Below are 22,558 nucleotides of genomic sequence, written 5' to 3'. Positions count from 1 at the left end.
TCCGGTTCAGTTTACAGGATTGAATGATGTCAAAATTTTCCACCTTAAATGTTATAACCTTTCTAGAATCACAATTGCTACAATATAAGTTCTCTAAATGAACATCGCAAGTCTTTTTTTTATTATAGAGTATTGCCAAATCATGTTTCGGCTAAATAGCACCCACTACTGGGCGGAAATACATTTAATAAATTTTGTTTTATTCATTCCAGATGTTTTTCTTTTAAATATTGCTGTTTGCCTGGCCGTAACATTGCTGATCACCATCTACCCATTTGAGTTCATGATACAATTTTTGGAGGTAATCAAGTTCTGTTTGTTTTCATAAGTGTTTGAAGTAGCAGTTTGGGTAAAGTTACTGTTGGGTAACATTGGCCTTATGTAGTTAACTACTTCAGACTATGTTTACATAGCTGTTGGGTTATGCTTGTTTTCTGATAAGTGTTAGATAAAGGATATTAGCTTAAAATACATATTCCCTTCATTTAGATTTGGATCTGCAATAGCACTCACCCTTTTCCATCCATGTTTTGCTTTTAGCCAGGATACTCAGCCCTTTTCTGTAATTCAGTGATACTTAGTCAGTGAACTGCCCTCCATGTGCCCCTTTAAAGGTTTAGTCTTTCTTAAACAACTTTTTAAGATAAATCTTTCAAGAGAATTGTAGTAGCATAGTGATTCATTTTAGGACTCATTACCAGAATGTTGTAGGTTCATACTTTTACTCCCACCAGGCCTGGTTGGCCTCCATTATGTTGTTTCTTGGCATGGCACTTCACTCTGATTGCCTTGGCATGCTATAACCATTCATTTGTTGATACACTGTTAAAAACCAATTAATCAGCAATCAGTTTTGGTATCTTCATAGTTGCAGTTTCTCTATCAAATACATTGCCAGGCAACATTATGTTAGAGATAACTTTCTTTGCTACCTCCGAATCCAGCTTTCCTGGAAAGATGAAAAACAATATCTTTCTGTCTATATATTATTTTGACAAAGGGAAGCAACCCATACAAGTTTTTGTTGTATGCACTTATTTTGTTCCTTATCATTAAAGAGATGAAAATTAAGTGCAAGAAATAGAAACAAATTAAAGTATGTGGAGGAGGGACACAGTAAGTGTCTACACATACAGTTGCTCGTTGGTGTGAATATACTTTGTCCAGTGTTTTCGGAAGAAATGAGCATGTTTAGCTATAGCTCATTTCCAATTTATTGAATAGTCTCATGAGGGATTTCAAGATAACCCTCTCCATCTCTCGTGAAAGATGTAGAAATAGCACCAGAACATACTGTATATGTAGGTAAAGTAGAATCATTGAGTAGTCTTATGGGTGATGTTAATATGCCCTCCCAATCCTCCAAGTAGACACAGGGTTCTTACAGTCTTTGAAGGTCTTTGACAGTTTGGGAAAAATGAGGTAGTATTTTCAAGGCCTTGAAAGTTTGGGGGAAATCAGGCAGATTACCCTGAGGTCTTTAAAAGTCTTTGAAAATTGAAATAAACCAAAGCAATTTAATTTCTTCCCAGCATAATCACAAATGAAATTGTCCAAGGTTGTTAGATTTGGATGTAGTCGAGTTTTCCTGGTTTCTTTCTTTTGAAATTAGGAAAATAATTATAGTTTTGAATTTCATCATTAAACAATATTGTAGTATTTTGCATTCATTGTTTTCTCATATACTATAACTTGTCTACAAAATGTTTGTGAAAATAGGTCTTGGAAATATATGTTTGTGGTTGTTGAAAGTTTGGGAAAAGTCTTTGAATTTGTTTTTTAGAATTCTGTATGAACCCTGATGCTGTGTCTGTGAAAGCATAGATGATTCCAATCAGGTTGTGGAAATGCATGTGGTCAGAATGATTTGACTTTATTGTCAATTCGTTAATGAGTAGAAATGGCATTTAGAAATTGTAATCCCACTGGGATTAAACCTGGAACCCTACCAGTGAAATATGGTGGCTCACAAATAAATATGACCACACCCATGAGGCAATAGGGCAAGCAATCTGTTATACAGCCTTGGGCATGAAAACATGTTGGACGTGAAGACCAATATGGTATGGATAGAAGGCCCATACAAATATGAAACAGATGGATGTTCCATACCACTATGACCATGCAACACCAGCCCACCAAACTGCAGTGCATATATCATCTTTTGTATGCCATTCCAACTGATAACCAACAGGTCCAGCCATATGAATGAGCTAAATATGATTACATTGGGCAGGAGTCTTTGAGCTGTCTATTGAGACAGACTTATAGCCAACTGGCCATGCTGACCATACTTCAACAGCTGCCTGAACTGCAAGGCATATACCATCTTTGGTACACCGTTCCAAGTGCCCACCAACCGGTCCAGCTGTATGAACAAGCTATGTATGTTTATAGTTGTCAGAAATCTGCTGTCTCCGACAGACTGGTGAGCCATCTGACTGATTGGCCAGCCTAACATTCCTACAAAATTCATAGCAAACACAGCATTACTTGTAAATCTGATCAACCAAGCAAAACCAGGTGTGCTAAATCTGCCATTTTATATTGTGATCACTGCTGGTGGCATGTATGGAGAAAAAAAAATTGTGTGAAATGATGTTGATGATATATCATCAGTTCCCATTCATAAAAGGTGATGAAATGAAAATAATGGAACATGCCAAATAGAGATTGGAACAGACAGAATTTAGTTCTGAACAGTGGTAGAGTAAATTATAAGATTTTGCCTTCATCATAATGCCATTCCCCAACTTCAGTCCATTTTGCTTACAAGGTCAGTGCCTTGGTGAATGTAGATGACAATGACGTTTATCATTCATAATCTTGCTACAATGGTTAAAAGACCGCAAAAATCAGCAGGCATCGCTTGAAGCAATTGTTATCCTGTTAACTCTATATGGTGAGTCTACCGTTTCATTAGCATTGTGTTTAGAGCATCCGCTTCGGATGCAATAGGTCACAGATTCAAACCCCAGCCAAGTCATGACAAAGACTGATAAAAATGGTACTAACAGCTGCCTTGCTTGGCACTCAGTATTAAGAGGTTAGTGTTAGGACTCGTCGGTCTGGTGTCAGGATAATGTGACTGGGTGGGACCTCATGCTACATGCCTCGGTGCTAGACGTCACTGTAAACTGTCACACTGCAGACATTGTAGCGATATGACTGAATTTCTTTTAGAAGTAAATAAAAATCCAAAACAAAAAATAAGATACACTGTATTTTGAGTCAGTTGCATACAACTTTCTCACCCACTAATAAAAAGTTATATATGAAGATATTTTCCCCACACATTCTTTGTCAAGATGTTTTTTACTTAGACAAATTCAATATTTTGACTTCAGTGAGGTTTAAGGTAATTGGACAACTGAGAAATTTACTGTTCATTATGTTTGTATATACAGAGGGGTGGTGATTCAACAACCAGCAGAAGCATTATTGTATCACTATTTTGAGCTCATATGAGATTAAAAGTTTGCAGAGTGCAGAAGGAACCACACTCAACCCTTTGCACCAAAATGGACACCAGTTGATGTTATGACAGTAAAGACATTGTTAGGTTTATGTTTGTGTATGTTTTTTTTATGTCTTCAATCTAGGAATGGCTATTAGATACAGAATAAAAGGATGTTTAAGACAAATTTCAATAGTATCTTGTCCCAGGATCATTTAAATCAAATGTGGCATTACCTGTACCTGCACAGCAATGAAGCTGCTCAACAACCAAAACCTGACATGCTACTGAAAGTACGTTGGCTACTAAATTATTCGAACGGGAATTTCATATCCCTGCTTTTGCCCACTGGAGATGTTACTGTTGATGAAAGCATGGTGAAATTCAGGGGATTCATTCAAACAGTATTTACCTGCGAAGTCCAGAGAATCAAGGTTTGGACCATGTGAAAGTACCAGAAGTTACATCCACAGATTTCAGGTGTACACAGGAGAAGAGTACACTATTGAAAAGGGACTTGACACACAATTGATTACTGAATTATTAGGACACATACAACACAACAACATTAGGGTCTTCGTGGTAACTTTTGTCCAAGCAGCCCTCGTTTATTGAAATGCATATGAGAGATGTCAATGCAACAGTTTGATCAAATCATGAAGATCTTACTGCAAAACTTTTGCCCAAACACATGTAGATTGCAAAATCATGAGTTTATGTTGCACAGAGAGATTAACTGTCATATTGTAAGTGGATGGACACCAACCTGTCTTAGTGCTGTCCATCTTTCATTATCCTACTGCCATTAGTTCTGTCAATCATAGAACTGCTGATGGTCAGAAAGAAACGTTCAAGTTTCCAGAATTCTTCAGGATTGTCAGACATACATGATGGGTGTAGATATTTGTGACCAGACACTAGAATTCTGCATGATTCAACTGAAATCCAAAATATGGTAATGTTTATTTTTCTAGCTTCTGATGGCACATAATGGATATCTGGTTGTGAGGGATTCCAATCTCATCTTTATCAACAAAATGTATCCAGCCTTTGTTAAAGATCTTGCTTACAGTCATTTTAGTGATGTCAGAGCAAGAAAGGATGCCCCACTTGTGAATTAAGTGAGACCTATTCCTCGCCATGATGTTGTGAGGATGTATAGAAAGAAAAAAGTATATTTCGAGTGTAGAGCGAAATTAGGGCCAGGTCAGAGGAACATCAAAGTTTGGTTGTGTGCAATGTAATGTACCTGTCCACTTTGGCTGTTTGACATATCACAGTGTCAGAGTAAAACATTTTTTATACCAAAGTGACAATAGCTATGTATCTTGTAAATATTTTTGAACTCTTTGGGAAGTAATGTTTTTCAAATGATTCAAATGTTAAAGTATAAATATATGTGGATATTTCGAAACTTCACTGCAATCCTGGAAAAGACCAGAGATAATTTTACTACAGTATATACATACGGAGTGAATATACATTTCTAGAACTATTTTTGCTAGTGCACTGCATGGTGTATATTGTTGAAAACTTAATTGAAAAACTTGTCCGGGTGAGCCAGATTGATCAATGTTGCTACATTCGCTCATGCTAATGCACCACTGACTGAAAACGTGTCCAGTTCTACACTGTCTCATTGGGCTTCAGTATGAAAAGGGTTAAAGGGAGTTGTAAAATCAACATACACTGGCCTCTCTCAGAACAAGTATGCCTCATGAAAATCTCGGCTCATGAAATACTTAAAATTTCCACAAGCCTGGCACTCGATTGTGATTTCTTAATTCCAGACATAATGGAGTCAGTTGAATGGCATGCCAAGACCACTTTCTTCAGCTTTTATCTGCAAGACATGGCCTCGCAGAGGAGAGAACTGAACATTATGGGCCAGGGCAGCTGTTGACAGTAACCACAATCTGGTTATGACAGAAAAACCTCATAACCAGGAGATATCTGCCACTTTCACTGGATTCACCTGGATAAAACTTTAAAGGTGAGACCAGTTAAGTGCAGAATCTGCATCCATATGTATAACTGAGGTCTCCTGTTGTGCTAAGCTAACATTAGGAGAATTTCATCCATTATTAGAGCAAGCATGCTCCTCCTGGTTGTCACAGTTAGAATTAGCATGCTTTGCAGTTCCATCTTATCTTTCATATTCTCTTAGTGTAATGTGATCAGGTAATGTATTTGTCAGCAAAAGCTGATTCCTTTAGTAAATTACGTTTCCACTTAATACGTATGTGATCATATAACACCCATCCCTGCAGTGTGAGCATCCCTTAAAGTCTCAGTCAAGTAAAAACTGGTTTAAACTGGATATATCTGTCGCCTTTTGGGGGGTGGGTAGAAAGGGAGTTATCCTGGAAGAGTTGCTTCCCTTTGGCTATGTAATATATAGACAGAAAGACATTTTCCTGTCTTTCTGGCAGGGCTGGAGCTGCAAAGAGTTTCAGAGTTGCAAACAAAGTTATCCTAATGTAAAGTGATCAGGTAAGTATTATTGGAGAAACATTGTAACAAGCATAGCACAGCAACCACACAACATATTCTGATGCAGTTTGGTATGAATATTCTGCCTTTTTCAGTTGTAATCTTTTCTGTACCTTTTAAGACAGGAGTTATGGGCCTTATCAATTAATTTCATATTATCAGTAATTGAAGTTGCTTTTAAGCAATACAGTTTAGTGTGAACGTGTACTCTTAGATGTTGTTCCATGTAGGGAAGGGAGCTGTGGTGGCTTAGTGTGCCAACTCATGGCTAAAAGGGTGCAGGTTTGTATCCTACCATTGGACCAGTCTGGGTCAGCTACCATGGTTTGTCCTTGGGTAAGGTACTTCACTCCAGTTGCATCAGTACTAAATAACCTACTTGTGCTGCAGTCCCATAAAGCACCTAACCAAACCATGTAGAGATGTCATCCCTTTAACTACAGTCCCATAAACCATGTAGAGATGTCATCCCTTTAACTGCAGTCCCATAAACCATGTAGAGATGTCATCCCTTTAACTACAGTCCCATAAACCATGTAGAGATGTCATCCCTTTAACTACAGTCCCATAAACCATGTAGAGATGTCATCCCTTTAACTGCAGTCCCATAAAGCACCTAACCAAACCATGTAGAGATGTCATCCCTTTAACTGCAGTCCCATAAACCATGTAGAGATGTCATCCCTTTAACTGCAGTCCCATAAACCATGTAGAGATGTCATCCCTTTAACTACAGTCCCATAAACCATGTAGAGATGTCATCCCTTTAACTGCAGTCCCATAAAGCACCTAACCAAACCATGTAGAGATGTCATCCCATTAACTGCATTTTTGAGTTATGGGCCAGTGATGTGTTAAAAAGGCTGTTAACAACCAGCCATGGGAAGTTGCTTCTTTTATTTCTTTTAACCCAATCATAGCCTGAGAATGTTTCAACATATTCTGAAACTATTGGATATGACAGTTGTTTTGGAACATAAAAATGTGCTTATAAATACTTTTGTCAGTTCAACTCATTTTAGATAGACCTTTCTTAAAATTTTGTTTCTCTGCATCAATCAGTTGGAACTCAATTTTCATATATACTGTTGATATTCTAAAATACATTAACTTAAGTTACCTCTGGAATTCAAATATACTGCTGGAATTATTTTACTATCTATGAATGAAAATTGATGAAACAATAGGAGATAATCTTTACGAGAAAACCGTTGTTCAACCAGTACAATTGTAATTTCACATGTATTAGCAGGACATTTTACACGTTGTTTAAAGGTGTAGAATTGATCATTTTTGCAGAAGATGCATCTTATTCCATGTAACAGAAAATTCTGTCTCCAAAAGAATTAATTATGTTAACAGTGATTGATTGAATCCATTTTATTTAGCTGAAACCCGCTCCAAGCCTGTTGTACAGATTGCTGTTTGTTGGTATAGCTGTTATCAATGGAGTCACTTCCATTCTACTTGAGGTAAGGTTTCACAGCCATGGTATCTTAAAGTTTAAAGTAATTTTTATTGTACCATGTTATTCTTATTGTTGCACAAGTATTAATTTTCAAAATATTTTTCAGTAAGCTTTTCTTCTACATTATTGAATGTCAAGTGATTGGAAATTATAAGAACTTATACCCATTATCTTTCCATCATCCAGTGTTGACAGTTGTTTATTTTCACTACTGCTCCAACACCACTTGCAGGAAATACATGAAATTTGCATCAAACATTTATCCTTAGATCCCATTGGTTCTAAATAAAAATGGTGCCACTTCAGACATTTCATCATTAGGTCCAGTTGGTTCTGAATAAAAATGGTGCCACTCTGACAGCAGCACTTGAATAAATAAATGTTAGTTAAATAACTTTTGTAGATTAAAATTCATATTTTATTTCTATCTTTAAAGTTGGTTTCAGTGTAATCATCATAAATGCTATATGCCCTCCTGTATTCAAATGTGAAAAGTGTCAATCAGCTATCACAACCAATTTAAGTCCAACTCCATTTTGATTGATTCACGCAATGATCTTTTAGAGGTTGGTTTTCTTGAAAATAAACTGAATTTAAAATGAATAGAGAAAAACCTCATTAAAAATGCATTTTATTTACAGTTATTGCCATCTCTAATAGGAAATGAGTATTAAACCATTTATTAGCTCCCTCGTCTTTTTATCCCTGTCCAAACAGGACACCAGCCCCCTCGTCTTTTATTCATGTCCAAACAGGACACCAGCCCCCTCGTCTTTTATTCATGTCCAAACAGGACACCAGCCCCCTCGTCTTTTATTCATGTCCAAACAGGACACCAGCCCCCTCATCTTTTTATTCATGGCCAAACAGGAAACCAGCCCCTTCTTAAATTTTCATAGGTTGTTCACTAACTTGCACAGTTACTTAAACTGCTGTCTGTATTTTGGAGTCCTGTTTGTGCATAAGTTATTGAGGGAGAAGTCTGGTTGGTTCTATATGAAATTTGGTCTGTTTGACCTTGAGTATGGCTGCAAATCTGGTCATCTCGAAAATCTTGCAACTGTTGAAGAATAGATGGTCATACTGACTTTTGGTCTTTACTAAAAACATTCTTACATTATATGGTTCACCCTAAATGAAAATGGTATTCATCAAATTCCCAAGCTAGCAGCCACTTTGGAACAATCTTGTTGTCGTTGCTCCACCAGAACAGAGAGTTTTATTTATTGGGAGGTGTTATAGCTAGTTGATCGTAAACAAATATATGCCCATCAAACATCCATCTTGAAAATCTTATCACTGCTCCTTCAGAAAGAATCCTTTTACTGACATGAGTTATTTACCAAGACATTAAGTTCGGCCAAAATGGTGGCAGTGTCTTGTCATTGCTTTCTTGAATGGACATTATGGTGGTATTGATATATAGGCTGTTCATTTTATCTGTTTTTTTTTTTGGTACATAGTTACACCTAAATGAAAATAGTGCCGATTGGACAGTAACCTGTAACACGGCCACCCTGGCTATCTTCATAATCTTGTTATTGTCACTTATTCAAACAGCCTATCCTAACCTGATGACAGGTATTTTACAAAATGTGGTTTATCCAAAATGATGAATATCTGACCTTCAAAATGACCTTCACCATGGTGAGCATGTTCAGGTCTGGTTATTGCTGATGGTCCAGTGTATTCTTGGTGGTTCTTTAATCTGTGCCGAGACAACTCATGAACCCACTTATATTGGAGTAAGATGCATGGATCAATGTTTTTCTGTTAAGCTGGTATCAAACACAATAAAAAGGACAAAGTGATTATTAAGTATTCAGGCATTTTAAAGCAATATAAGTGTTCAACTATCTATAATAAAACTGAGGAACTTAACGGCATATAAACATTTGTACTGACACAGGAATGAAACAATTTAGCCATTGAAATGAAAAAGATACATAAAGAAATTGTAAAAGGTCAGCTTACTGAGTGGCTTAGCTATCTGATGACTGAATGGTTCTTTGATATGATGATTCAAGGTGACACACAGGTTAATTGTCTCCACTGTTTGAATGATACCACATCACAGAAACATCTGGGTGTGGGTTCAGCCTTATAGCTTGTGAAACTTGCCGACTGTAGGCAACTCTAAAGCTTTGTGTTGGGCTACTCTGTTGATTATTCTTTAAAAATTACAGTGATACATTCAAAAGTAACTTTTAAATTCAGGTCAAAGACACATATTTGTAACATCTCTCTTTTGGTCCATTTTTTCCCCCAGAATCCTGGTATAGTGTTCTATGACCACCACATTCTAACTGGGTTAAAAATACGAATCACATTGAGTTGTGCTCAGTCATTGCAATGTGCTGTTGACAGAAAATACAGGTCACTATGCTCCATTCTCCTGAATCCTCCTCATACCATTTTGGGCGAAGCTCAAAATCGTATGGAAATAATCATATGCTTGGTATATCCCATGATATTTTCTTGGTTGTGAGGTCAAGCTCATTGTGCAGCGGTATGAATGAAAAAAATATGGAACAAATTCAAGTAACATATTGAGGTAACTTCCACTCCTGTTTAATTAACTTTGTTGTCTTGGCAATTCTTGTAAGCATGTGCTTCCAGTGATATGACATTACATTAGTGCTATTTATCATTTGTAAAGGCAGAAAAGTTTTGCTAAAAGGTTGGTATAGAATGACATACTTTTGCCGCCAGTATCAAATTGTGAAGGCAATGACATCGTATGTTGACTCTAGTGAACAACATGGTAAGACTGACCCACACAAACTGAGATGAAAGTGAAGCTTCCAACAAGAAACTACATTTTAAAATGACAGGAAGAAAAGAAGCAAAACAGTATCACACCCTTGAGAAATCATTTGAAAAATGAAACTTTGCTAAAACAGATAACTAATATGTGGGAGGGGCATAAAATTGCAGACTTCACCAGTTTTACCATGCTGAAGTCAGAGGCATGAAAGAGCAGAATATGAAAACTGAGTTGGTTATTTATTTGGTGTGTCATTATGAGGGTGACCCATTGACTCACAAGATTAACCCACAATTTCAAATTAAGGATGTCATATGGCCCTTTTTTCCAAGCCTGGCTAAAACACTGTATATGCAGTCTTAAGTGGTTTTTATGGACATTCCTTATTATCTGTAATAGCTTGTGAATACCTTTGACAAACAGAAAAATATATGAAGTTGTAGCTCTTCTCATCAAAGACCAGAAAAGCATTTGTGCTAATTCTGCATCTAGTGTCTGGCATTAGTAATGTATTTTATCAAAACTTTTCTGAAACTATTCAGAAGAAAGTCTTGAAATTTTACAGTTTTATTGTGACATCCTGAATGAAACTGGTATCCCTCAGGCATACATTATGTAAACCATGGTAGCTATGTTGAAAATCTTGTACTGTTCCTGAACATATCAGGATAGGATTTTGACCAAGCCATTTCTTCATTTATCTGGTTGATCCTAAACAAAAATGGTGTAGATCTGACATTCAACCTTGGTCACCTTGAAAATATATATATGTTTTTGCTATTCCAGAACAGATAATTGTATTGACATGAGGTGTTTGCTAAAACATTCTTACAGTATATAGCTGGTCCTAATGAAAATAATGCTGATTTGACCCACAGTGTGGCTGTCATAGTAACTATCTTGAAATACTTGCATCACTGCTTCTCATTGGATGGTTGTTTGGATATGTGGATTTTGCTATAGACTTCTGATGGCATAGTTGATCCTAAATGAAATCTGAAAGCCATTTATGGCTAGTATGGTGGCCATCTTGAAGATCTTGTGATTGCTACTCCTCCTAAACTGATAGTCTTATTGACAAGTGTTTGGCTTTTTTTTATTATACTAAAACACTTCTGTGTAGTTCCACTCCAAAGTTTTTGGAGCAACATTGATTGGACAAGGCACAGGGCAAAGTTGTTTGTTCTACACTCTAACAGCATAGAGAAAGTTAATGTTCAGTTGCATCGCTTTAACACATTAACCCCTGGAGCTTTTTGTCATTTTTGCCTGAAAATCAAGTAGGAAACACATTTTGAAAGCTATTTCTGAATAGACTCGAAAACACCAAAACCCCGGTGATCTTTCAATAACATACTGTCTAGCTGTGTTAGAAACATCATTTTTCGTTGGCTATTTGACTCGCACATGAGCAGAAGGGTAAAAAAATATTTTTTTTTTTTTTTGGGCTAAATGGAGCCATTATTTTTGTATGGAGACCACTCTTTATTCCAAATGCCTATCTTTTTGCAAAGGCTCATCTGTCTGTTTGCAGTTCATACCGGTTCGCCTTAGATCTGAGACCAAAAAGTATAAAATCCAGACACAAAATGGGATTCCGACCACAGGCGAATTTTGGGTAAAAAAAAGTTGGGTCCAAAAAATGAGGTTTTTCCCTCTGTATTTTGTAGTGCAACTAGATATTCCAGATTATTTGGTATCATTGTAGAGCTACATCTGTCTACCTTTCTATAATACCACCCACTTTAGTGTATCATGCATGACCATGACGTTACAGAGCTCGGCAGTAGGCTACTACCTCCTGCCCCGTAAAGTTGTCGCTAGGGGTTAATGTGTTAACCAACAGTGGATTGCTCATGAAATTGACCATCTGTGCATGCTGGAGAAAAGTACTTGAAATAGTGCAGATTACACTAACTGTGTGTCCTTGAAATACAGAAATGTTTTTTAGTTAGGCATTACTGTTTTCAGAAAGTGCACATGTGAAAATTTAGAAAATTAAAAATTTAATAACTCTATTGGCTGTCTGTGAAGACCAGAAGAGCTTATGTGTTAATTTGTTGTCCATTGTCTATTGTGAGTTGGCACACATGTTGGTTGTTGCTACTCCTTCTGCACTACAAGGATTCCCATCAAACTTGACATACACATTCACCCCGAAGGACTAGTTTGGTCAAACAGTGTTGCTCTGCCATCCAACATGGCTGCAATAGTGGCCAACTTGAAAGCTTTGTCATTACTCCTCCTGCACTGATCATTATTTCATATGGGGTTTTCTTTTTAAAATAGTTTTGATAATGTCTCTGATTGGTCCAAAATGAAAATGGTGTCAGTTTCTAAACACCGAAAGGACACCATGGTAAGTTGATTTTAAGTCTTGTCTACCTTTCTACTCCTGAACAGACAGTCTTATCAACATGGGGTTTTCACCAGAAGACTTGTTATTATGTGGAATGGTTTTAACCAGACCTGCAGTATGGGTGGCCAACTTAAAAATTATATTACTACACCTTCAGAATGGATGGTCATATTGGCATGGGGTTTAAAGCAGGACTTCTTTTAATGTCCACTTGGTCCGAAAAGAAAATGGTGCCAATCCAAATGTCTATAACAAATAGATATAATGTTATAAAGATGTCTGTGTCTGTCAAAGGCCACTAAATCCTTTATTAAGTCCAGTCAAGAGGGTCATAATATAGTGATATCCTCAATAAAGTCCAATCAAGAGTCACAATATAGTGATATCCTCCATAAAGTCTAATCAAGAGGGTCATAATATAGTGATATCCTCCATAAAGTCCAATCAAGAGGGTCATAATATAGTGATATCCTCCATACAGTCCAATCAAGAGGGTTATAATATAGTGATATCCTCCATACAGTCCAATCAAGAGGGTCATAATATAGTGATATCTTGCATAGAATCCAATTAAGAGTCTTCATATAGTGATATCCTTCATAAAGTCCAATCAAGAGGGTCATAATGTAGTGATATCATCAATAAGAGGGTCATAATATAGTGATATCCTATATAAAATACAATCACTAGAGTCATAATATAGTGATATCCTCCATAAAGTCCAATTAAGAGGGTCATACTGTAATGATATCTTGTATCAATTCTAAATTCAAGAGGGGCATAATATATCTTCCATAGTCCAATCAAGAGGGTCATAATATAGTGATATTTTATATATAATCCAATTAAGAGGTTCATAATATAGTGATATCATCCATAAAGTCCAATCAGCAGGGTCATAATATAGTGATATCCTCAATAAATAAAGTCCAGTCAAGTGGGTTATAATATAGTGATATCCTTAATTTAGTCCAGTCAAGAGGGTCATGCTATATTCATAATAAAGTGATATCCTCAATACAGTCCAATTAAGAGGGTCATAATATAATGATATCCTATATAAAATCCAATCAATAGAGTCATAATATAGTGATATCATCCATAAAGTCCAATTAAGAGGGTCATACTGTAGTGATATCTTGTATAAAATCCAAATCAAGAGGGTCATAATGATATCCTCCATAGTCCAATCAAGGGGGTCATAATATAGTGATATCCTATATAGAATCCAATTAAGAGGTTCATAATATAGTGATATTATCCATAAAATCCAATCAATAGGGTCATAATATAGTGATATCCTCCATAAAGTCCAATTAAGAGGGTCATAGTGTAGTGATATCTTGTATAAAATGCAAATCAAGAGGGTCATAATATAATAGTATCATCCATAGTCTAATCAAGAGGGTCATAATATAGTGATATCTTCAGTAAATAAAGTCCAGTCAAGTGGGTCATAATATTGTGATATCCTTAATATAGTCCAGTCAAGAGGGTCATGCTATATTCATAATAAAGTGATATCCTCAATAAAGTCCAATCAAGAGGGTCATAATATAGTGATATCCTATATAGAATCCAATTAAGAGGTTCGTAATATAGTGATATTATCCATAAAATCCAATCAATAGGGTCATAATATAGTGATATCCTCCATAAAGTCCAATTAAGAGGGTCATAGTGTAGTGATATCTTGTATAAAATGCAAATCAAGAGGGTCATAATATAATAGTATCATCCATAGTCTAATCAGGAGGGTCATAATATAGTGATATCTTCAGTAAATAAAGTCCAGTCAAGTGGGTCATAATATTGTGATATCCTTAATATAGTCCAGTCAAGAGGGTCATGCTATATTCATAATAAAGTGATATCCTCAAAAAAGTCCAATCAAGAGGGTCATAATATAGTGATATCCTATATAGAATCCAATTAAGAGGTTCATAATATAGTAATATCATCCATAAAGTCCAATCAGCAGGGTCATAATATAGTGATATCCTCAATAAAGTCCAGTCAAGTGGGTCATAATATAGTGATATCCTCAATATATTCCAATCAAGAGGGTCATACTCTATTCATAATATAGTAATATCCTCAATAAAGTCCAATCAAGAGGGTCATAATATACTGATATCCTATATATAATCCAATTCAGAATAGTGATATTCTCAATAAAGTCAATTCAAGTGGGCAATAATATAGCAATATCCTATATAGAATCAAATTAAGATGAAATTAAAAGGTTCATAATATAGTGATATCCTCAATAAAGTTCAATCAAGAGGGTCATAATATAGTGATATCCTATATAAAATCCAATCAATAGGGTCATAATATCCTCCATAAAGTCCAATCAAGAGGGTGATGTATAGAATCAAATTAAAAGGTTCATAATATAGTGATATCCTCAATAACGTCCAATCAAGGGGTTCATAATGCAGTGATATCAAAAAGAGGGTCATAATATAGTGATATCCTATATAAAATCCAATCAGTAGGGTCATACTATAGTGATATCTTCCATAAAGTCCAGTCAAGAAGGTCATAATTTAGAGAGATTGATAAGATAGTGATATCCTCAATAAAGTCCAGTCAAGAGGGTCATACTATAGTGATATCCTCAATACAGTCCAATCAAGAGGGTCATAATATAGTGATATCCTCAGTACAGTCCAATCAAGGTAATAATATAGTGATATCCTCAATATAGTCCAATCAAGAGGGTCATAATGTAGTGATATCGTATATATAGTCCAATCAAGAGGGTCATAAAATAGTGATATCCTCAAAAAATCCAATCAAGAGGGTCATAATATAGTTATATCCTTTATAGAATCCAATCAATAGAGTCATAATATAGAGAAATCCTTAGTGACAAAACTGCTATGTATACTTGCTTAAAAGTCAAATATCCTCATAAAATCCAATCAAGAGGGTCATTATATAATGATATCCTATATAGAATCCATTAAATAGAGTCATAATATAGATAAATCCTTAGTGACAAAACTGCTATATATACTTGCTTAAAAGTCAAATACAACTTCAAAAATGCACAGATTTAGATGTGCCATCACATGATGCAGCAGTATGTCTGGTCTATAAAGTTTGTTACAAGTAATCAGCATAACAAACAGCATAAACCCTGATCTGTTGGTGCATTATATGACAGCATGTCGTGATCAACATTGTTTGCAGTTTGACTCGGGGTGAGTATGTCGAGTGGTTGGGTAACCCCTCATTGTTTTCACATTGACAAGGATACTAAAAACCTAATCTAAAGTTATTTCAGTATGAAGTGTTTATGGATGTAAATTATTCGCATTTTGTAAAACAAATTCAGTCGAATCTTCACACAGAAATATTTGATAATATGTGGCAATGCTCCATTATCATTGAGTTGTAGCTCACTTTGGGCTGTAACGTCTGTACCTTCAAAACTTCAAATTTGAAATACCAACACATCATTAGAAAATTTAAGGAAAATGTATATTTATTGATTCAAACAAGAAGTTTTGTATATTAATGCTTTATGTGCCTTCAGTGAGGACACAAAATAATGTAACTATGTTTATGTACATGGAAACATTTAGTTCACACCAAATAATGCCATTATGTTTACATGCATGGACAATTTTTGTTGCACAGAATTATGCCACTATGTTAACATCCATGGGAAAGTTTAGTTTACACAAAATAATACCATTATGTTTACATACATGGAAAATTTTACACAAAAAAAATGCCAATATGTTTACATACATTTAAAAGTTTGTTTCACACAAAATAAAGCCATTATGTTTATATACATGGAAAATTTTAGTTTACACAAAGTAATGCCATTATGTTTATATGGAAAAGTTTAGTTTACACAAAATAATGCCATTATGTTTACATACATGGAAAAGTTTACTCAAAAAATGCCATTATGTTTACATACATGGAAAAGTTTACACAAAAAGAGGTATTTTCTATTCAGTAAAATATTAATATCTTTAGGATGCTAGACATGTATGTTGAAATATTTTCAAGTGGAATTGCAAATAATGTGTTAGGAATTTCAGAATACTGAGGAACGTTTCTTAAATATTTGATCTATTAATCATTTCCATGCAGTAAAATACACTTTGTTCTTCTGTCATTTGTACATATTCTGCATATTTTTTTTGTTTTCAGACTTTTCTTCTTGATCACGTAGTCATCCGCAAGATATTCCAAACATGGCATCAGCAATGTTGTCCTGCAACCAACTATGAGTACAACACTATAGAGGCAGAAATGGCTCGTACACCAAGCTGGCCACCTCTCAGCCCATCCTCCAATGCCATTGCAAATGGGACAGCATTCCCAGAGAATTCAAGCCTGGGAGAAGATGCTAAGGACACGGACAGAATACTGAGAGATTTTTCAGATTTATCCAGTGTTGCCTCCACTCCATCCAGAGTATGCTCTCGTAAAACCTCACAGTCTTACGAAGACGAGCCTAATCTCTCCAATTCCTTTATTGGATCTTCAGTCTTTCATATATTTCAAGATGAGAATGCCATTAATAAAGATGAGAATGATTCTTGTGAAGTAGTCATAGAGCTAAATAAAAGCCATTATGATAATGAATTGTCAGATATCTCAGAAACTTCCAGACGCAATTCTTTACATGAAATATTCAGTGATGGAGCAGGCAATTCTGTAGCAAACTCCATATCTACATTTAGACACAAAGGAGATGATGCTGTAGCTGGTGATGGTGAGATGGATACAGCATCTATTGACTCTTCATCTAGTCTGTTAGGCATTGATGAGAAGGGAGATTCCTGACAGCAAAATAGCTTTTAGGATTGTCACTTTGAAATCCATTGCTTTTAGCATGTATTTGACATTTTCATCACTGGCTCTAGGTTATAAGTGGGCATCAGATTTACTGCAGAATTAAACTTGACGAAAACTAACTCCATCATTTTTTATAATCTTATTGATCTGGATGGGTTAATTTGCACATTAGTCTTAACTCCACAACTTATTGTCAAGCCCACTATAGTAGGAAGCAATACATAGAATTTATTTTTGCCCACAGCGGTGACATCAGCAGTTCGTTAAAATTTTTCAGCAAATACTGGATTTGTACTCGAAGATTGCAGGTCCTTGTTATCTGTTATTAATATTTGTTCTGAAAATTTGTTTTCTTGTTTTTGGAAATTTAAGTTGAACCGTCAGGGTTCATATCTGATCTAGGTTTCTGTTTTATGGTGTTCATTATTCAGGCAGTTTTGAAGTAATAATTTAAAAAAAAAATGCAAGTCTTAGCTTATGTAAAATAGATTTTATTCTTGCTAGCAGCAAATAATGCCAGTGGTCAAAGTGTCCTTCTGTTTTCTCATCCATCTGTTAAAACAGTTGTCAAAATTTCCCCTTTCTTATAAAAGGGGAATTTTACCAGTCACCATCAATTGATCATCATTTGACTATGCACATAATTTTTGCACTTGTAAGAATCCTATGGGATTTGAAGTTTTATAGTTACATGGAGTAATTTATTTACAGTAAATGGGTGTTTAGGTTTTGAGAAGGGTGTATGTGTCCCATTTTCCATTGATAAATTATAATAAAATTTTGCAACTACATCTGAAAAATCGTCTGCTACTGTACACAGGTGATTATGTTCCCTGACAAAGTTGGCAAACAGTTTCTCAGCATGTATACATGGGTGAAAGTTCTCCATCATGTGACAGAAATTCCATCTTCAAAATCTCCTCACAGGTCATTCTTCCTTATCATGTCAATTTTATGGGGGGGGGAGTAGGAGGGTTAAAGTCATTGGAAACGTTTATTAGGAAGAAAAAAATCAATGCTGAGGGATTCTAAATTTTAAACTTATGATTTAGTGTTGAACGAGCATATAGAAATTTTCATGCGGTATTAATTCTTTCTAGGCTCCTCATATGTGTTCTGCTGAATCGCGAAGTTCATACTTTACTACATAATTCAGTGCCCTTTACAAAAATCTGAATAACTCTGTCATATTTTACTTCTATTTTATTCCTAGATTTGCCTCATAGGAATAATAGTGGATAGAGTGCACTGAATTATATGAGATACCTCAAATGATTCTATTCCTCCATATATATCATTCTACCATTGTTTTCTGTATCTCCCTCCCCCTTTGCTTCATAGAAGATTTTGTTTTCAAAAATAAGTTGTTACATTATTTTGGTAGTCCTAAGTCATGTTGATTGGAATTTTGCCCAAATTCATAGACAATAACAGCATTTAATTTTTTTCTTCTCTCCAGTTCAGTACAGTTAAGTTAGTATAAATGGCTAAAAGAACAGCACATTCCTTTTTCCTGAAATGAAACTTCAAACCTTAACTGTCTACTTCTCCCAACTGCGGGTTCTTTAATGCATTGTCTTTTTCAGCAGCTTCTTAGTGTATATATGCTGATTTATTTTTATGGTGAGAACAGGAGAATGACTTTAAAACATAAAAGGCAACCAACATACAAAAGCAGTGCATGCAAACAGATTTAAGAATGAGAAAATACCATTCATTGACAAAATGAATGAAAAAAAAATTGTTTATTATCAGCCTTTAAAATAAGCAATTGAGCTTATTTTTCAAATGAAAGAGACTCCAAGATTTAAGCAGCGAACTAATGTGTCTCATACAACTATTGGGATGTTTGTGTATTTCATTCAATTTTGGTTTTAGTTTATATATATATATATATATATATATGAAAAGAGAGGGGGGAATTCTTTATATGAATATTATGCTCAGCTCCTGAATTTTCACATATACAGAATAATATTGGAAAAACTGTTGAGATAAAGGAAGCACATTTCTTTTCATCAAATTTACAATGAGAAATTTGCATATTAATGGTTTAAGGGATGTATTAAAGAATAAGAATTTTGTTATTGTTCAGATACAAATTTTCATGCAAAAATATATTGTCAAACCCGAGATTCTCTCCCCCTCCCCAGGCGGTTTTAACTTGGACCTACAAGGGACCTATGTGGCCTGCTTGACATCTGGCCTACATTTCAGTATTTCTGTTTTTTCCCAACTTTCACCCATGTGTACATCTTTATCTACATTTGATGCTGATTCTGTGAACATGGATCTCAGTGATGATGAATTGGTTGTCACATTTCATGATAACATTATGTCAATCTTACCACCATATCAGATGTTACAATCAGCTTCATGGGAAGGGGCAAAATGCATATCCATGTCCTTTGAACTGGATTCCAGCCACTTAAAATCCTGTTTCCATCCATCATTAAATTGTGTGATATTTCGGTTACAGAGCTTTTGCTGTTTTGGCATTGAAACATAATGCTTGCCGAGACAACACAACCAACTTGAAACACCAAAGGCAAACCAAGCCTGTTTTATGCTGATTTGGCTCTTTATTAATCCAGTGATAATTGATCATTAATCCATTTCTAATCACACAGGGTATAATCCATGCTGATAAACTTTAAGGACTGAATCCTGCTGCCAAAAGAATGAAAGGGATATTGTTTGATGCTGTTAGAAATAAGGAAGTCATGCTTCACAGTTGTGTGATCACATGCAGTATTACTGTAAATATTTTCCACTGAAATCAAGGTGGAAAAAAAATAGAAACATTTTTCAATGATAATTTTGTGTGCATGGGAAATTTACATCAGAGATGGAAAACGTTTTTCAATGATAATTTTGTGTGCATGGGAAATTTACATCAGAGATGGAAAACGTTTTTCAATGATAATTTTGTGTGCATGGGAAATTTACATCAGAGATGATAATTTTGTGTGCATGAGAAATTTACATCAGAGATGGAAAACGTTTTTCAATGATAATTTTGTGTGCATGGGAAATTTACATCAGAGATGGAAAACGTTTTTCAGTGATAATTTTGTGTGCATGGGAAATTTACATCAGAGATGGAAAACGTTTTTCAGTGATAATTTTGTGTGCATGGGAAATTTACATCAGAGATGGAAAACGTTTTTGGGAGCTTGATACATATTATGCAATGTAACTTGTATTGATTTTTTGTGGATTGTATTGTAAATAAGATAGTCAACGTGTATATGAACTTTGTGACCAACGCACTGGATTTCATACAAAATGTAGAATGATGAAAGAAATGTATAAATAACTGAATCGGTGTAGTAATGCCTGTTTTATCTTTGCATGGAAATTGCCAACTAAATGAATTATTTTTAACATTTTATAATACAAGTATTGAGCCATGTCCAAGTTATGCTAAAAGCTAAATTTTAAATGTATATGAAGCCAAATATCATTTTATATGTATCTTCTGATCATATTCTGTTTAAGACGAAACTATTAATATGAATTTCATTACGTCAGTATTTTAGCTCGTAAATTCATGTTTTATGTCAGTCAGATAAGAAGGTTTGCCTTATTTTCTATTTATGAAGGTTTTTATACAATGTTTTAAAATTAAGAACTTGATCATATATATATATGATGGTTCTGATCTTGATTTGTAGATCACATAAAGTTTTTTGCATCATAAAATCTGGATGATAACAAGATACAAAGTTTTAAGTCATGATGCAGATTTTCTGATGCTGACAACAAGACATGATCTAGCAATTAAGATCATACTACGATGATAATGATCCTATGTTATATACCTATCAATTTGCAGATAAATTTATACAATTCCAAAACACAACTGAATAAAAGATGAAATTGCTTAAGGTTTCAGCCTTTCTGATACACAAAAAAAACCAATTCATAAACCAAATTTTTTAAAAGCTGCTGATATGCATATGAATATCAATTTAATAAATAAGGCATGTATAAAAGTGTCACTCGTTTTCACTGCTTTCACTGTTAATAACACAAGTTCTTTGATGCATGGGGGGCAGCAGACCTATGTATGTTTTACAGCTATGGTGCAATAGTCAACTTTTGCATCACAGAAGATATCAACCAGCTGAATAACTAGGAAAGTGTATATCCATGGCTAGGTTGATAGCAATCTTACTTTTCTGGAGGGACATTGGGAGAGGCTCAGATGGGGACTTGACATTCAAACAATAACATTATTCTGAGTTATTTTAGGTGGGATTGAACAAATTGTTGGAAGTTGATGATACAGATTTATTAAAGAGAATTCTACTCATTTCCATTTGGATATCCAGTGAGACTGTGGCATAGTGGTTCACTCTTGTTTAGTTGTAACCAAGAAACCTCGAGAAAAAAAGTGGTTAAAACCTCATCAGGGAATATGGTAAAATAGAAAAAGAAAATTCTGGCTCATTCTTGGGTGGAAAATTGATAGGTATATGATATGCATGTTGTGCAGTTTTAAAATATTTTATGCATTAGTTTTATGGGATGATGGTCAACAGTACAGAACAAATTGTATGTACTGTTTGTTAATAAGCTTCTATGAGTGACATAGTAGCTTCTGTTTATTGGATTGCTTGCTACTCAGTACTTGTTTTTTTATGCATATGTGCATACCATATGTACTTTTGTGAAAATCATAGTCTGCACTCTTGATATGTCTGGATCTGCTGTTACAAAAATGACTTGCAGATCTTTATTTTTGTAATTTGCTGGAAGTATTACAAACAACAAAGACCCTGATTGACAGAACAGGGTCTGTATTGTTCACAGCTGAAACTGCCTTGTTTGCGAGTTTATTCAGTACCTGTATCGGTAACTAGCGTAATTTTTGCAACAGATGATCAAGGGTTTGTTTAAAAACTGATAAAGTTTTATAAGTCCATCATTAACATCACTGGGTGTTTACTTTTTTTATATACAAATCACTTTGATAGAAAGTACATTTGTACCTCATTTTCTGGTCTGATAAAATAAAGGCAGGTTATGCCATCTAGTACCAAAATTGACAAATCACCTTAATATTCAGGTTTTGAGCATTGGAACAGATTTTTGAATTTTTAAAATTCTGATTTGAGAACTATTGGAATTTTAAATTTATTCAGAGATTATATTTCCCAAATTTTTTCATGTTCAGTG

General features: G+C 34.9%; 1 protein-coding gene across 1 annotated transcript in view; it reads left to right on the top strand.

Moving 5' to 3' along the window:
* Positions 1 to 22,316, top strand: part of LOC149781476 (polyamine-transporting ATPase 13A3-like) — a 218,998-nt gene extending 196,682 nt beyond the window's left edge. The window contains exons 29-31 of the mRNA XM_089935567.1: positions 213 to 301; positions 7,339 to 7,422; positions 16,724 to 22,316. Coding sequence (XP_089791693.1) covers positions 213 to 301; positions 7,339 to 7,422; positions 16,724 to 17,362 — 812 coding nt within the window. The 3' untranslated portion in view covers positions 17,363 to 22,316. The remainder of the gene's footprint in view (positions 1 to 212; positions 302 to 7,338; positions 7,423 to 16,723) is intronic.
* Positions 22,317 to 22,558: the final 242 nt, after the last annotated feature.

This window comes from Sinohyriopsis cumingii, chromosome 15 (assembly GCF_028554795.1).
Source record: "Sinohyriopsis cumingii isolate HCF-2022 chromosome 15, ASM2855479v2, whole genome shotgun sequence".
Taxonomy (NCBI): domain Eukaryota; kingdom Metazoa; phylum Mollusca; class Bivalvia; order Unionida; family Unionidae; genus Sinohyriopsis; species Sinohyriopsis cumingii.
The sequence above is the reverse complement of the archived record's forward strand: the minus strand, read 5'-3'. Positions and strand labels throughout refer to the sequence as shown.